Raw genomic sequence first — 18,448 nt, forward strand, 5'->3', positions numbered from 1 at the left:
AAAGATACACGAGATCCAGCGCTGTTACGGTGGAAACAGGACTAGAGACTCGTCGATTACACTTGAATTATTATAAATGTTTTAATTTTTACTTCTAATATTTATTAAATGAGCTTAAATGTCACTACATAAAACTATATAAAATATGAAATATAAAATACTGTAAAATATGAAAATAAAGGAATTATCATGCAAACAAGTTTAGATTGAGTTTAAGTTTAGAGGATTTAAGTTAATCTGTAAACATTAATTCATGTATGAAGTAAAAAAGAAAAAAAGAAGCTAGTATTATAGTAAAAATGAATCAAACCATTATCCTGGGTTAAATAAACAACCCAATTTGCTGGGTAAAATGAACCCAACATGTGTTTTGTCATATATTTTTTTAAAGTGTAGCAGCAGTCAATAATGGGCCGAATCAGGTGCACTGATGAAAGTACATCTTTGATTTTTGAAGCTTCATTTTGGTCTCTTTCTCAAATGCAGATGTGAGTTGTGTATGTTTACGACCGTTTCCATATCAGGCTTTGTAGACGAGTGATGGGGAGCATCTTGATTGACGGACTCGTCTTGCTCTGGCACGTGTGTTCCTGCACTGAAAGCACGTCTCTGTCCGAGCGTGAAAGTGAGATGGCGTGTTTATGCGAGTATCGTGTCAGTTTGATGGGCTGCCAGCTGCGCCATGTCTATTAATATCAGCTTTGAACGGGGTGAAAGATTCGCCAATGTCAAAGCAGGTTATGTTTACTTCTTTACAAAGATCAGACCTAGACCACTAGTCAAATGTTTGTAATAATTAAGGTTTTTATGTGTTTGTCAGTCTCTTCCGCTCAACAAGGCTGCGTTTATTTGATAAAAAATACAGTGAAAACTGTGAAATATTGACAATTTGAAATAAGTGTTCCCTTTCGTTGTCACTCCAAGTTACGTCGGATGACGACGAATGGGGTTTCGCTTAGAAAGCCTATCAACTTCGAGTATTACAAAACGAGCCAATGGCAAAGAAATGCCATCGGTCTGCGGAATTTGCATGGCGTAACTCCGCCCCACCTCGTGGGTATAAAAGGAGGAAGCCGGCAACATGCAGATATGTTTTCGCTTCGGAGCCAAGTGTATTCTTCTCTCCACAAGCCATCTCTGAATTGTCAGCTTCACAAACGAGTACCTCGAGTGTTGGTGTGACGGCGATCTACGGCGAGAGCGTGCTTCCTGCTGATCTGTTGCATTTGTCTGCCAGTCGGTGCGTTTCTCCCCGGGTGCTTCAACACTTGAGTTTTCTCTCATTAAAAGAGCTTACACGTGGCACGTCTTTTTAAAGATGTTTCGCCTGTGTACTTCTGGTTGCGGCACATTGGTATCGGACTCTGATGGGCACGAGCATTGCATATTATGTTTGGGCATTGATCATGCTAGAGCAGTGCTCGTGGATGACTCATGTTCTCTCTGTGGGGACATGACCATCACGTCATTACGGTCGAGACTCCGTGAACTCGCAAGAGTAAGAGTCCCCTCATCCACCCCCTGTCCTGCGGCTGGTGGCCAGGGTGACCTGAGGGTTACAGTCTGGAACAAGGCGCCGCCTATGTGTCCGCAACCCCAGCCCCCCTCTTCAATGACAGTGCCCGCTAGTGAACTGCTGATTCCCGCGGGTCTACCCTCTGGTGGCCCGTGTGTTTCAGTTGAAGCTACAGAGGAAGATGCCATGTCTGTTGCAGCATCACTAGGTGGGTTTGAGTCTTCTGGAAGTGAGGGCTTGTCACAGCTGCCACCTTCCGGTGTGCATACGGCTGTGTCTGAGTCTGATCCGGAGATGACGGCCATGCTTTCCCGGGACGATTGGTTTTTGGGTAAGGCCGCCGATACTCGTCCACGGCAAACCCCAATACCTTTCTTCACGGACGTGCATGATGAGATCTCGAAGTCCTAGAAGACCCCCTTGTCCTAGAAGACCCCCTTGTCTTCTCGGGACCGCTCGCTGATCTCATCCGCCTCTCCTCACCTCGATGGGGCCGCTGCCCATGGGTACACTGGGGTCCCCCCGGCTGAACGCTCTGTTGCGATGCTATGTGTCCTCAGAGTGCTTCTTCTCGGCGCAATCCTAAGCACCCGCCCGTGGCCTGTAGTTTTTCGTCTACGCTTGTGGCGAGATCCTATAGCGCCACGGGACTGGCAGCCGCCTCAAAGCATGCCATGGTCATTCTGCTGGTCCACCTGACCCAGATGCTCATGGACCTGCACGAGGGCAGGACTGACCCAGGGCTCTACACTGAGCTGCGCGGCGCCACTGACCTTGCTCTCCGAGCGACGAAAGAGGCCGTACGCTCCCTGGGTCAGGTGATGCTCACCATTCTGTGGCTGAACCTGTCTGATGTGCTGGATGTCGCGGGGACCCGTCTGTGCAGCCGACGAGCTCTCACGGCTTCAGCCACTCCCTGGAGAATGGCGACTCCTTCCCCAGTCGGTTCAGCTGATTTGGGACCAGTTCGGGGACCCACAGATAGATCTGTTTGCCTCTCACGACTCGACCCATTGCGCCCAGTTTTATTCCCTGACCGAGGGCATCGGTCGGCACGGATGCTCTGGCGCACAGCTGGCCGCAGGGCCGCAATGCGTTTCCCCCAGTGAGCCTTCTTGCGCAGACCTTGCGCAAGGTCAGGGAGGACGAGGAGCAGGTCATTCTGGTTGCCCCTTACTGGCCCAACCGGACCTGGTTCCTTGAACTAGTACTCCTCGCGACAGCATCTCCCTGGCCGATCCCTATGAGGAAGAACCTTCTTTCTCAGGGACGGGGCACCCTTTGGCACCCTCCTCCCGATCTCTGGAACCTCCACGTGTGGCTCCGGGATGGGACGAAGGCAGGTTTGAGTACCCTACCACCAGCGGTGGTGGCTACCATCACTTCCGCTAGAGCGTCGTCCACGAGACATGTCTATGCGTTGAAGTGGAACCTCTTCGTCAGCTGGTGCTCTTCTCACCGAGAAGACCCCCGGAGATGCTCGATCAGCGTTGTGTTGTGCTTTCCTTCCTTCAAAAGGGGTTGGAGCGAAGGCTGTCTCCCTCCACCCTGAAGGTCTATGTTGCCGCCATTGCCGCACACCATGACCTCATCAAAATCCGCCTCGCCCTCCTCTCGTTCCCTCTTGGGACCTCTCAGTGGTTCTAACTGCCCTGAAGAGTGCTCCATTTGAGCCCCTGCAATCAGTCGAGTTTAAATTCCTGTCTTTGAAGACAGCGCTCCTGGTTGCACTGGCCTCCATCAAGAGGGTAGGGGACCTGCACGCATTCTCTGTTGACGAAGCGTGCCTGGAATTCGGCCCGGCTTACTCTCACGTGATCCTGAGACCCCGGCCTGGATACGTGCCCAAGGTTCCTGCCACTCCCTTCCGGGACCAGGTGGTGAACCTGCAGGCGCTGCCCCTGGAGGAGGCAGTACCAGCGTTGGCACTGCTCTGTCCAGTACGCGCTCTCCGCGCCTATGTAGACAGAACGCAGTGTTTCAGGACCTCAGACCAACTCTTTGTCTGTTATGGTGGGAAGATGAAGGGAAAGGCTCTCTCCAAGCAAAGGTTGTCTCACTGGATAGTGGACGCCATTGCTTTGGCATACCAGCAGCAAGGTCGACCGTGCCCCTTGGTGTGACTGCCCACTCCACCCGGAGTGTGGCGTCCTCTTGGGCTCTAGCGCATGGCGCCTCGCTAACAGACATCTGCAGAGCTGCAGGCTGGGCGACACCTAACACATTCGCCAGATTCTATAATACTCGCTTCAACCAGCTAGTACCGGACCCGCTCAGGCGTCTTCGCTTGCTCGCCATTCCACTCCACGGACTGGATACGTGCGATATTCTCCTCAGGTGAGCTTCCCCGAAAGCCCTGAGCTCCTCCAGCACTCCTGACGTCGGCGCTAGTGTCTATTGCCTGCGCGTCGGCTAGGTGCCTCCCGTGTGCATGGTCCCTCCTCTGAGCGACCCCCACGTGTATTTCCACTGTAAGCCTCTCTGAGCACGTGTCTTTCCCTCGGCAAGCCACCTTGCCACCCCTGGGGTTGAAATATTCCACCTGCAGCTGGACACCCGAGTGTTTTCCATATGCTTCCTTCGCGTCATATGTGTATTCTCTAAGTCCCCCCCCTCCGGGTTGGCATTAATTGCATACTTCCCCTAAGCTTGGGATATGCTTCCCAGTGTACCTTGGTATTCCTGTGATAAATGGAGTCCTTCGCCCAGTCTTGACAGGGATCTTGATTTACGCAGGGCACTGGAAGACAGCTGAGAAGGTGGCGTGATTAGACTGGTAACCCCATTCGTCATCATCCGACGTAACTCGGAGTGACAACGAAAGGGAACGTCTATGGTTACGTGTGTAACCCTCGTTCCCTGAGTAGGGAACGGAGACGTAACGTCTGCCTGCCACTTTCTGCTGTACCGCGGGGATCGCCTGAGCTCAGTCTTGGCTCCTCAGCGAAGAAACATATCTGCATGTTGCCGGCTTCCTCCTTTTGTACCCTCGAGGTGGGGCGGAGTTACGCCATGCAAATTCCGCAGACCCATGGCATTTCTTTGCCATTGGCTCGTTTTGTAATACTCGAAGTTTATAGGCTTTCTAAGCGAAACCCCATTCGTCGTCATCCGACGTAACGTCTCCGTTCCCTACTCAGGGAACGAGGGTTACATACCTAACCATAGACGTTTTCTTCTATGTGAATATATAGTAAAATAGAAAAATATTGTTATAATCCTAAATAGCTTTTTTCTTTATGAATATAGTGTAACATGTAATTTATTCCTGCGATCAAAGCTTAATTTTCAGCATCATTATTCCAGTCTTCAGTGTAACATGATCCTTCAGAAATCAGTATAATATGATGATTTGGTGTTTATTTATTTGTTTATGTATTTATTTGTTGCTCAATTATTAATAATGGTTCTTATTATTATCATCATCAATTTTGATATTTCTTGAGGAAACCATAATACATATTTTCAGGCTTTTTTGCTCAATAGAGTTCAAAAGAACAGCATTTACTTCTAATTATCTTTACTGTCACTTTTGATCAATTTAGCGAATCTTGCTGAATAAATATATTCATTTATTTTCTCTTCTTTTTTTAAACACTTACCCACAACTTTTCAACGATATTGCATCACGATTTCCACAAAAATATAAAGCAGCAGAACTGTTCTCCACATTGATAATAATAAATGTTTCTTGAGCAGCAAAACGGCATATTAGAATGAATATTAAAATATATCCAATCAAGTTGTAATAATATTTCACAATATTACTGTTTTTACTGTTTTTTATCAGCCTGGTTGAGCATAAGTCACTTCTTTCTAAAAACATTTAAAAAAATCTTTATTATTACAAACTTTTGACCAGTAGTGTTTATGTGCTTGATAAGCATCTAATTAGAAAACTATTGGTATTTAACAGAGAGTTGATCCTCCATAACAGCAAACTAGGAAAGCTTTTCGGTACTGTAGATGTCCATGTTTTCTACACTAATGTAGAAATATGTATTGCTTATGTATTTTTGTCGCTCCCTAGAGGTTCACTGCTGCTATGACACGTTTGATCAAGAGCGCTGAAGCAAAGCAAACGAGTATCCTGCTTCTCCTTAGAAAAACACCCCGTTCAACACATCGGGTGTTGAACGTCATAGAAGACAATGTTACCATTCATTTGTTTTAATTGTAGAAAAAAACTAGTTAATTTTAAGCTTTTTCCAGGTTTAAATTTATGAGTCGGCATTACAAGATGTGACGCTTTCTTGTACTATAGTACATCGATGACTCATAGTTATTAATGAGACAATGAGAAGATACCTCACTTAATTATTCACGACAGCACGCGTTGATTTCCTATGACAGGCGCTTCAAACAGCGAGATGATCACATACAGTAAGTGAGATGCAGTAAAGGGTCAAAAACGAGTGTTTGTTTTGCTTTGCAAGAGTTTCTGCATCACACACATTCTCTTCAATAGATCCTGAGTCTTCAACACAAACAAACTGTGATTCATCCACACTGTGAGAGTAACTGGTCTTTACGGCCCTTTAACCGATCAAACTGCATATATACTGCAGCAAAATAAGCCTCAAAAGTTCTTAAAGATACAAAAGCGTGTTGATATATGTTTTTGATGCAGAGTACAAATGTGAACGGCTGTGCATTTATTTGTGCTTTAAATGATTGCTCTCACAGGATATGCACTGTATGTATTTGTGTAATTTAAATAAATAAAAACTGTAAATAAAACTGTCTGGATGAGAAGCCGTTGCTGTGTTTTCGGGCCTCTCACGGTCACTTTTGTAGCATTTTTCAAAACTGTGGTGAAAACTGACTGGTGTTGAAACGGGGTTTCATGACCCTTTAAATTCCTGGAATAATATGAAAAGAAATGGGAAATCTCACCTGTGAAGGAGGCCTTGGTGAGAGGAGGCTGATTACACATGGGGGATCGCCTGTGAAAATTGAGGAAAAAACAGAAAGCATTATATATAACTAAACATTTGATTCTTGCAGTCAAAGTACCAGGTGATCAGTTCTCTTCTGCTCTTGCTGCATGTCAACAGCGCTCCATGACACTTGTAAAACTGTGTAACTGCACTCACTTGTTGGACGCTCGATCTTGCTGAAGGTTGGTTAACGCTGCAAAGTTATTCCGTACCGTCCTCAAACTAGCCAGCACCTTCAAAACACAAGACTTCATTTAGTTTTTGTTTCATCCATCACATTTCACCTTGTACAGAATTATACAGTAAGGAAAATATGAGTATTCACATTTAAAGGAATTTAAAGGAAGTAGAGCTTCCTTTAAATTCTGAAGCTTTACCCACATATGAGGTTGAAATACTGTCAAAAAGTGTTTTTAATAGGGATGCACGATAAATCGGCCATTATATCGGTATTGGCTGATATATGTTCATTTTTAATGTTATCATTATCGGACCGATAAGAAGATTTGGCTGATACATTAAAGACGATAAATAATGTGTAATTCCCTCAGCTGAGACACTTCAGATGTGCACTGTTCAACATGATGATTTTGAATTGCTTGAAATATGATTGGAATCACTTTGAAAAAGGGAAATACGGTTCAGTGCAACATGTGCAGCGCATGTCTGTCATATCGGCTACATAAAATTATAATGAGAACATCATAATTGTGTGCTTGTGACATGGCTTTTAATGGTAAGACCATCAAAAAGTATTTACAAATTTGGATTTAGATTTATCGACCAATATATCGGTTATCGGCTTTCAAAAAGAAAGAATTATCGGTTATCGTATCGGACAAAATCTTTATATTGGTGCATCCCTAGTTTTTAATATTAAATAGTGTGTAAAGTCAACATGATACACATTCCCTGTCATTTTGTGAAGCATTCACTTGTGCATGTTATTCCAAAAAGAAATTTTCATAATCATTTATTAAAAATAAATATCTGAAATGATTTTCATTTTCACTCTTCATCACTGTTATTTTCCAACCACTTTTTGCAATCCAATCAGCCTCTGATGTATAAAACTCCTGTCCTACAGTGTTTCACGTTGAATATCCTGCGATTGTTCAAATTACGGAAGTAAAATGGGTTGCATGTTGACTTTAACACTGTAGAAGGGCCTGATAGTCTATTCGCTAGATGAGATGTATTCCAGAGTTCACCATGAACTGCTTCCTGTGTCACTGACCTGTGCAAACGGCGTAACGATGAGGTCATCGCCATGACTGCAAGAGAACGGACAAACATCAGGACACACACACCTCAATTACAAAGCCAAAGAAAACCATGACTCTCTTAACGCGTCATACGCATGTTTGTAATGTTGCATGCATTTGTCATGACAAACGAACCATATCCTCAATAAAGTGCAGATTTTTCCAAAGAAATGCATGATATTCTTGCGTTTAGTCCTACAGGAGGAATGAGATATGGTTTGTCTGTGTGACAAGAGACAACAAGGCAGGGACACACTTGCATTAATGCTTTCAATGCTAGTGAATGTTCACTACCAGTGTGTGGATGACCTACAACTCCACATCTCACCGTGAAACTCTGTGTCAACACACTCCCACATGCTGCTCGTGTCTAACTGTGTACAAGAGGTTTTCACACCAAAAGTCACTTGAAAAGAGTCAATTCTGCAGAATAATGCACTGAATTATATTTAAATTCCATGAAACTTTGATGATGCAACATTAGTGATGATGAATGTGCACAAAGAATAATAGAGTCAAAAAGATGCAAGACAAAACATGATAGAAAATCAACTGGATGAGATGCATAATAAATGATTAAACATCAATATTTCCATCAAGTATTAGGAGATTCAGATGTTCAGTTTAGCCTGTCTAGCCCGTCTCACTGCCACTCATTACCCTCACTGTCCTGATCTGATGGGGAAAAGTGTGGTGTGAAATGGATAATATGATGCAAAAACCTATGATTTTATTCAGCAATCTGGTGAAAGTCCTCATTAGCTCTGTAAAAGTGCTAAACTGTCTTACTCATGACAGCGGGACGTACATATGCTTGAGTCCCAGGCATTTTTCCAGGTCTGATTCCCAGATAATTCCAAGTTTTTGACCGTATACACTCTCAGAAAAAAAGGTACAAAAGCTGTCACTGGGTTGTAACTTTTCAAAAGGATACACTTTTGAAGAAATGAACCTAAATGTACAATGTTTCATTTAGATACTACCACTACACTTTAGGTACTAATATGAACATTTAAGGTACCAATATGCACCCTTTAGGTACAAAAGTGTACCCTTTTAAAAGGTACCACCCCAGACAGCTTTTGTCCCTTTTTATCTGAAAGTGTAGAACCACAGTAAGTAGTAAATGACAGTCAGTGTGCATGGACCCCTTTAATCGGATAACCTGACCTGTAGGTGTTCTGCAGGCTCATTTGTGCGCAGTAAATGCAGTTAGTGAGCAGCTAGTGGCTGTTAGTCACAGCGGTGGGGGTTACAGCACGAGTGTGTGAGTGTGTGAGGTTTCTTAGCACAGAACGAGAACTCCAGAGCAACACGAACACACGACATACCCTCTCCGCCTGTCATCCGGAAGGCTGAAGAAGCGTCCGATTTCACGCGCGACTCGTGACCGTTTCAGCATGTGTGTGTCGCTGACACTCCTGCGGTTTAGCATGATGCCGTGTGTGTGTTCCTCCATGTGTGTGCATGTATGCATGGCGGCTTCATTTCCACACGCCGTCGGGGAAGAAAAGGTCAGCGGCAGGCGTGTGTGTAGCGTATCACGCGCTGTGCTGTGTGTGTCGCAAACCGAGCGCTAAACATAGCACAAGGCCACGGCTTCAGCAAGTGCAACAACCTACTGCCATAGGAAGAAGAAAGTGTCCAGGTCAGGTGTGTGAACTGCAGATAAACCACACCTGACGTCTGTGACTGATGCGGACTCCATTATAGAGATTGAAAAACTAACTCTTGGCAAAGTGGGCCATTTATGAGCTCTGTGCTCATTATGCCGAGACTGCCAAAGCTTTCAGAAAAACTAAATGGACAGACAGCGGGCAGCTTATCAAAGCCGGAAGTTCAGTGGAAAACACAGATGAAACCAGCTCGTCTTAAAGTCCTGTGAATTTCAATATTAGGCTAAATCAGTCCAATGCTTGGCCAATGTCTGTCTGTCTGTCTAGATCTATCTATCTAGTTATTTTCTGTCATTGTCATGTCAGTAAGAAAACAGAGTACTTAATAAATATATTTAAAAAGTTTTAAGGGCTCCTATTTTGCTCATTTACAGGTTCATTTGTTCAGGGGATGTATATTTACATGATTTAATGTTCGAATGCTCATTGTTTTTCTGGTGGTGTGTGCACACCAAAAGCTAATTTAATTATTTGTGTGAGTAGATTACATACAAAGTCAATGCAAAGACGCGAATAGACGCAAATGACACGAATTGGGCGACACGATTGGCGCGAACGTGCGATATTCGCCTCAATCACGTCTTCTGCGCAGGTTGAAAAATTTCAACTCAAGAAGGAAATTCCTATAACGCGTTGTCGCAAGCCAATCAGCGAAGAGCTTATTGACACATCCGGTTATCCGTGTGCAGTGAAATTCACAGAGTTGTGTCACATGCCTCTGGATGCTGCTGTGAAGCCAGACATGTTATGGTGTATTTGCTTCCACAACAGGAACAGAGCAGCAATAGTAGTGATCTCCAACATGGTCCATGACAGAAACAATGCCTGTTTTCACCCTCTGTCTGAACGCTGTTTTACCTTCCGTTTCTTTAAAACCCGCCTTCCGTAAACTGCGGTCTGCTCTGATTGGTCAGCAGGCCCCAGGCTGTTGTGATTGGTCTACAGTTTAAGGAGCATGTCAGAAATGTAAACGGCCCTAACAATAACTTCCTGAGGTGCTGTAAACACTTCTGTAACTACGCTAACTGTTTTGCTGTATCGGTGAAAGAAAAGAAAAGAACAGCATTTGCTTGACATACTGATAAACTCTTCCTGGTCTTTTAACTAACTTTGTTTGAGGGCGAGCCGGAACGAAAACATGAAACGGATACAATGTCAGGACTACAAACAAAGCTTTTCAGGCAGGTGTTTTTTGTTGGACCGATTAACTCATTTAGCCGTGGACTTTGTGCTTTATAACTTTGCAGATTGTATTTAAAGCCTTACTTGAATGCATTATAAAAATATTTTGAATGCATTAATTGTGCACTTTATAATGCATTGTATATGGATAGTTATAACCAAAGTTATAATACAGTGTAATACGTATTTATTGTTACACATTAAGAAAGTAAACAAACAATCTGCAAATATTATAATGCATTTTCACTTCGAAATATCAGTTTAACTGGTTTTACCAGCTTACTTAGTAAGATCAGTTTCAAACGTTTGCTTAATCATGAGAACTGCCCATAGATATAATAAACTTCATGATAATGCCCCCTGTGGCAACACAGAGAATGCAAGACGTACTTGAGTTGTGTTATGAGTTGTTTTCTCATATTCTGGAGTGAAATGACATGTGAAATCAAGCTTGCATACCTAGAAAACATGTAGGCGAGTAAGTTTCAGGCCTTAAATAGAAAATTAATCATTCTGAACAAAACCAAATGTGTTTCACTATCAAAAATAAAGTGGAACATTTTTATTGAAATCTGATCAAACGGATTCACAAAAAATGAATCAGACTTTCCAACAGTATTAATTACAAATGCACTAAGTGCAATACTGTTAATCCGAAGGCAGATGAACGTCTAAAACTTCAAGATCAGTAGTGACGGTAGAAGGTAATATCGGGAACCGACATGATATTTCCGGCCATTCCGGTATAAGAATGGATTCTCTGGCAAAACGAAATAAAAACGTGCGTCCGCCGTCCCTCGGGACTCTACATAATGCATGAGCTGGTGCAGGGTTACATAGAGAAACACTATGAGCTTGCAGAAATCATGCCAGAGAGAGGAAGTGCACTGATATCTCCCATCAACGTTTCTTTTGCTTTCGCTATATGATCTGGGCTGTTTGAGCCTCCTGCTGTTTGTGTGCTTTTTTTGTCATGCAACTTAAGTCATTTCTACAATAGTTCATAATCGCACCTCTATTCTGTTGCATTCTTATGGTCTGTTCCAAAACCTAGTGAGCTGTCTATAAAGGCAGCAATTTAAGGTATCAAGTGTGCTTCAGATGCAAAGGTCCCAAAAGAGAAGTAGCATGCAAATACTTGCAATAGGAGTTCATGCTTTGCAAAGAGATCCGTTAAAAAAGCGAGAGAAATGTTAATTATTAATACATCCTATTTAATACTGAAAAGTATTAATAATTTTTTTTATAATAATTATAAAATAATATATAATTAAATACATATTACTTTTGTATTATACTTGAATTATTTTATATTATTTTACATACTAATAATAATACAAAAATATCTAAACTATTTATACAGTATGTGTGCACAGGCATAAAATTAATTGCATTGGCAAAATGTTACAGAAAACAATTGTGAAGTAAAATATGAAACAATGTAAAGCGTTCTAAACCAGTCCCTTATGAGGGTCAGTTAGGATACTGTCTAAGAAGGCAGCCACCTATCTAGGCATTAGGAAGCTCACTGGGTTTCAATGCAATGAAAGCACAGGGTTGCGTTTCCTAAAACCATTGTGAACATATGGCAATCGTGTCTACAATATTTATGATCATTTTGAGGTGCTGATGGATTTGCCTCAGTTTAAATGTGACGACTGCAGACCAGAATCTAATTGATCAATTTCAGCATTTGACATAAAGCTTCACATACATTCTATCTCTATTAAATTGTACTGCTTATTAGATCAATCTAGTGAGGAACATTAAATTAGGCCACACAATAGAGCGTATGCATTCATGGCGGCTGGAGGAAATAATAATAATAATAGTCACATGTGCGCCTCTAAACTGCTATTATCAGTGTCACATGCAATGCAGGATCATGGCAGAGATAGAGACTGACAAACACACACTCACACACATCCAAGCCACAAGCAGCATGTCATCCGAACTCAGTCTTCTCATGCGATATCTTTCATAACGTTCTCCTACGCTCTTACGACACACACAGGGTTTAATGCCCAGAATCTTCGACCAATCAAATCAACCTGAGAATTGAAGGCACATCCCTGATTTTGCATCCCCTGAGGTTTGCGTAGCAGGTTGATTTGGTTGGTATTCTGTGCATTAAATGGTGAGGGTGTAGGTGAGGGTTCTCGATGCATGTGAGACCGTGATGCTCATGTCTACAGGTGAAGCGAGGTGATGCAAATTAGACAAGCAAGAGCATTCTCTGAGGAAGAGCAAGGCCAGGAGCTGCGAGCCAGAATCAGAACCACAACTTACTTTCCACTAATAACCGGCTCAGATCTCCGAGAGACCAGACCCGGTCTCGGCAGGTGGTTATTCCTATCGACAAGGACACAGTTTGTCAGACAAACACACACACACACACACACACACACACACACACACACACACACACACACACACACACACACACACACACACACACACACACACACACACACACACACACACACACACACACACACACACACACACACACACACACACACACACACACACACACACACACACACACACACACACACATACACACACGTTGCTTCTTCTGCCTTTGTGGTTTGAGAAGTAGCTGTTATGAACGAGCGTGTCTCTGAAGAGGTCAGAGAACCGCTAAAGAGTCTCTCTCAGGTTCTGCAGGGACTTTGGCTACTTGCTTTGGCTTTATTAAACGGATAGTTCACCCAAAAATGAAAATTCTGTCAGTAATTACTCTCCTTCATGTTGTTCAACCCCGTAAGACCTTCGTTCATCTTCGGAACACGAATTAAGATATTTTTGATTAAATCTGAGAGCTGGATCACTCCTCCATAGGCTTCTAAGGGATTGAAACTTGTTCCCTTGAAAAGTTATTAAAGACATCGTTAAAATAGTCCAAGTGACTACAGTGGCTCAATCTTAAGTTTATCAAGCGATGAGAATACTTTTTGTGCGCAAAAAAAAACAAAAATAACGACTTTATTTCAACTATTCATGTCCTTCTCTGTGGGCCTCGAGTGAGTTCACTAGTGTAACAGCGCAGCGCTTCTGTGTTGTACGTCACAAGCATCATCACACATGACCAGCGGCGGCCAATAGTGAGCCTACGTGTGACGTAGCTCTACGCGATCACACTACGCTAACTCACTCGAGGCCCACAGAGAAGGAAATGAATAGTTGAAATAAAGTCGTTATTTTTGTTTGTTTTTGCGCACAAAAAGTATTCTCGTCGCTTGATAAACTTAAGAGTGAACCACTGTAGTCACTTGGACTATTTTAACGATGTCTTTAATAACTTTTCGGGGAACAAGTGTCAATCCCTGAAGAAGCCTATGGAGGAGTGATCCAGCTCTCAGATTTAATCAAAAATATCTTAATTCGTGTTTCGGAGATGAACGAAGGTCTTGCGGGGTTGAACAACATGAGGGAGAGTAAATACTGACAGAATTTTCATTTTTGGGTGAACTAGCCGTTTAATGTCATATTAAAGGAACAGTTCATCCAAAAATCATCTACTCACCTTCATATCATTACAATTTTGATGTTTAATGGGTACTGTGGCTACCGTGCTCTCGAAAGAAGAAAAAACACTAACACTATGGCTTTATAAGCCTTTTAGACTTTAGACTTTTAGACCGCCAGCAATCATATACTTTTGCTGAATTGAAAAGCAAAATGCACATCCTTTAAAAAATCCTAATTTTGTTCCACAGATGAAAGAAAGTCACACGTTTGGAACAACATGAGGGTGAGAGGTTTTGACCGGACATATTTACACTAGCGTTTAAAAGTCTGGCGTTGGTATGATTTTGTTATGTTTTTGAAAGAAGTCTTTTCTGCTCAACAAGGCTGCATTTATCTGATCAAAATACAGTAAAAATTTTGAAATATTGTTATAATTCTAAATAGCTTTTTTCTATATGAATATAGTGTAATATGTAATTTATTCCTGTGATCAAAGCTGAATTTTCAGGATCATTAGTCCAGTCTTCAGTGTCACATGATCCTTCAGAAATCAGTATAATATGATGATTTGCTGCTCAAGAAACATTTATGATGAAAATGCTTCATATTTTGTGGAAACCGTGATACATTTTATCAGGATCTTTTGATGAATAGAAAGAACAACATTTATTTGTGATAATTGCATTTATTTGTGTCTTAATTTCTTACAAAAAAAATCTTACTGACACCAAACTTTGAATGATAGTGTTCATAAAGACTTTTGTTCTCCTCATTGTGCATTTAAGAGAAACGATGTAGACAGAGAGAGAAAGGCTGAGGTAAACACAAGAGGGTCATGTGACCTGAAGGCAAACACACACACATCACACCCACACACACACTCTCTCTCTCTCTCTCTCTCACACACACACACACACACACACACACACACACACACACACACACACACACACACACACACACACACACACACACACACACACACACACACACACACACACACACACACAATGTCATCAATGGATGAGACAGCTAAATGTTTATGTGGGCCTGTTTTGAATTAGCATAATTTGGGTTTGGCTAATTGGTCCTTTTTCGACATGTAGATCTGTTTGTTGAAAAAAAAAAAGGTAAAACAAATGAGATCACTATTCTTTTCCTTTTTTTGGTTACTGGACAGGAAAACTGTAAGAAATGGGTTTTATAGCTGCATGGGCAAATGAAATGATGATGAACCACGACACAAGCATCTCATATCTAAATGTGCTTTTGTAAAACAAAAGCGTGTCCAAAGAAAAGAAAACTCAACAGACCTCAAATAAAGCAAAGGATAATGGGAGAATGGCACATTTGAAATGTTTTGGAGTGCTCACATGTCACTGGCGATGGAGGAGTTTCTGGACATGGACTTCGGGGACAGGTCATAGTCGCTGTCGGAGCGGTAGAGGAACGATTCCCTCCGCTGGCTGTGCACGAAGTTAGCCTGAATGATCAGACCCGAACCCGGACTCGTCATGGGATCCAGGGGACTCCGTCCTGACGACGTGCCATTGTCCACGTCAAAGCTAGAGAGAGAGAGAGAGAGAGGGAGGGAGAGAGAGAGAGAGAGAGAGAGAGAGAGAGAGAGAGAGAGAGAGAGAGAGAGAGAGAGAGAAAGAGAGAGAGAGAGAGCATGTGTTACACAACCAATAAACAAGAGGTAGACTTAACATATTACATTTGGTAAAAAAAAAAAAAAATTTGTTGTCACAGTTTGTCATGTTTCATTGCGTTATACTCCAAGCTGTATGCTCCAATATGTTAACAAAAATCTATAACTATTTTTAATAATATTTGAATAAAGGGTGAAGATGTCAATTTTCCTAGGCCGGACGTCACTTTTGGCCACTACAGCAAGTTTTGGAGTGCATTAAAAAAACTTTAGGGGCACACTGTAGAAAACAGATTATTGTACCGGTACTAGTAAAAACTGTATATAATAAATATTATGTGTTAATAATGTTATTAGTCTTTCCTTCCTGTGACAGAAAATACAAGTATTTACGTTGAATTAAATCCTAGTTACAGTGTTGTAACCAAAATACCAAGAAAATCCAGGAAAAACAAATCTATGAATAATGCAGGACTAAAACACACCGGGACTTTTATTTTGCTTTACTATTGCCAGCTGCTTATTCAAAAAGATGAGAAAATATGCACTCTTACAACCATCTACAACATAAACATCATACAGTAAACATAGTCATTATTTATCAACAGTAAATCATAACCAATCGTTTGAAACGTGCAGCACTCATATTTATTAATTAAATCATAGCCTTTTGAAGTTTAATAATAACATTAGGCTGTGTCGCATTCCTGGTTTTCCATCTCCATATTTAAGACCTCTTAAAATAATCATTAAGATGTTTGTTATGCCATTTAAAATATTTTTTACCTTAAATTTCATAAAAATGAAATGCATTTTAAAAAAGCATTTAAAAAAACTTTTATAGTTTGCACACATTTATTTTTTGTCGCAAATGTGAGTGAAACTCTTGCACTACTGAGCGCTGAAAATTAACCTCACAGATCTGAGAATGAAGATGAAGATGTTTACAGTGTTCATACAGATACTGTCAAATTAAAATCCAGGACTTTCAATGACTTTTCAAGCACTAGCGTTTTTGATTTTCTAGGAATACAATCAGAGATCTCACTTATCAAACAATATCTTTATTATCTTTCAAATTCTAAAAAAGGGAAATGACTAGCAGTTTGAGCACCATTTTCTCTAGTACATTAGAAATTGTTGCACCAATTAGATTAAAAAAAGGTTAGAGAGAAAACTAAAGCACCATGGTACAACAGTGCTACGCATGTTATCAAGAGAGAAACTCATAACTTAGAGCGTAAATGGAAAACAAACTAATTTAGAGGTCTTTAGAATCGCGTGGAAAGCCAGTATGTCACGTTATAAAGAGGCTCTAAAAGTAGCCAGGGCTGAGCATCTCCGCAAACTAAGAGAAAATAACCAAAATAATTCAAGGTTTTTATTTAACACCGTGGCTAGACTAACAAATAAACAAACATCACCAGAGCAAAATATTCCGTTACAGTATAGTAGTAATGATTTTATCGATTTCTTCAATGAGAAAATAGAAAGCATCGGAAACACAATTGTAAATGTACAATCTTTTATGGTGTCTTATGAATCAGCCTCAATTATCGCCCCACAAGAACAACTACACCGCTTTACAACTATAGGACAGAAAGAGCTAAATAAACTTATCATTGCATCTAAACCAACAGCATGTTTATTAGATCCAATACCCACTAAGCTACTGAAAGAAGTGTTACCTCTAAGCTACTGAAAGAAGTGTTACCTCTAAACCACTGAAAGAAGTGTTACCTGTAGTGGAAGAGCCTCTTCTCAATATTATTAACTCGTCTTTATCTTTAGGTCATGTTCCAAGAATATTCAAGCTGGCAGTAATAAAACCTCTCATTAAGAAACCACAATTAGATCCAAATAACCTAGCAAATTACAGACCCATTTCAAATCTTCCATTTAAGTCTAAAATACTAGAAAAAGTTGTGTCCGCTCATTTGTGCTTTCTTTCAAGGAAATGATATCAAGAAGATATCATTCAAGAAGAAGATAATGATATGAAATGATAATTCATTCTTTCAAGAAGATAATGATATGAAAAATTCCAGTCGGGATTCAGACCGCATCATAGCACAGAAACTGCACTAGTTAAAATTACAAATGATTTACTTTTAGCTTCTGACCAAGGCTGTATCTCAATACTAGTTCTACTCGATTTTAGCGCTGCGTTCGACATTATAGATCATAAAATACTCTTGGATCGACTACAAAACTACACTGGTGTTCAGGGACAGGCATTAAGCTGGTTTAGATCGTACTTATCAGACCGTTATCATTTTGTCTGTTTAAATGGGGAAAAATCGAAGATAACGTCAGTAGACTATGGAGTGCCGATAGGATCGGTGTTAGGCCCTCTGCTATTCTCAATATATATGCTCCCACTTGGTAATATTATAAGAAAAATGGAATTAATTTCCACTGTTATGCTGATGACACTCAATTATATATTTCATCACGACCAGATGGAAACACTAACTCATCTAAATTGACAGAGTGTCTCAAAGATATAAAATGCTGGATGACGTGTAATTTCCTGCTATTAAATTCAGATAAAACGGAGGTATTACTTATTGGTCCAAAAAAACTACCCACAAAATCCCTTACAATACAACTTTAATTTAGAAGGATGTCCTGTTACTTTATCCACTACAGTAAAAGACCTGGGTGTTATACTAGACCACAACTTGTCTTTCGAAAATCATATTTCATATGTTACAAGAACAGCCCTTTTCCACCTTAGAAAC

At 41.2% G+C, this 18,448-nt stretch overlaps 1 protein-coding gene across 15 annotated transcripts in view; it reads right to left on the bottom strand.

The window, feature by feature from the left end:
• The window catches only part of LOC143750623 (3',5'-cyclic-AMP phosphodiesterase 4D-like), a 291,108-nt gene that overhangs the window by 24,666 nt on the left and 247,994 nt on the right, over positions 1 to 18,448 (bottom strand). For 10 of the 15 annotated variants that reach the window (XM_077243791.1, XM_077243787.1, XM_077243789.1 and 7 more), the window contains 5 exons: positions 15,427 to 15,618; positions 12,869 to 12,931; positions 7,694 to 7,730; positions 6,613 to 6,689; positions 6,413 to 6,462 (listed from right to left, as the gene is read on the bottom strand). In XM_077243791.1, coding sequence (XP_077099906.1) covers positions 6,413 to 6,462; positions 6,613 to 6,689; positions 7,694 to 7,730; positions 12,869 to 12,931; positions 15,427 to 15,618 — 419 coding nt within the window. Of the gene's footprint in view, positions 1 to 6,412; positions 6,463 to 6,612; positions 6,690 to 7,693; positions 7,731 to 9,052; positions 10,698 to 12,868; positions 12,932 to 15,426; positions 15,619 to 18,448 lie in introns of those variants that run through there. The other 5 variants (XM_077243790.1, XM_077243798.1, XM_077243799.1 and 2 more) reach the window with 2 other exon arrangements.

Source organism: Siphateles boraxobius, unplaced genomic scaffold (genome assembly GCF_051911475.1).
Source record: "Siphateles boraxobius isolate OS27281-9 unplaced genomic scaffold, OSU_SipBor_1 25, whole genome shotgun sequence".
In the NCBI taxonomy this organism is placed as follows: Eukaryota; Metazoa; Chordata; class Actinopteri; order Cypriniformes; family Leuciscidae; genus Siphateles; species Siphateles boraxobius.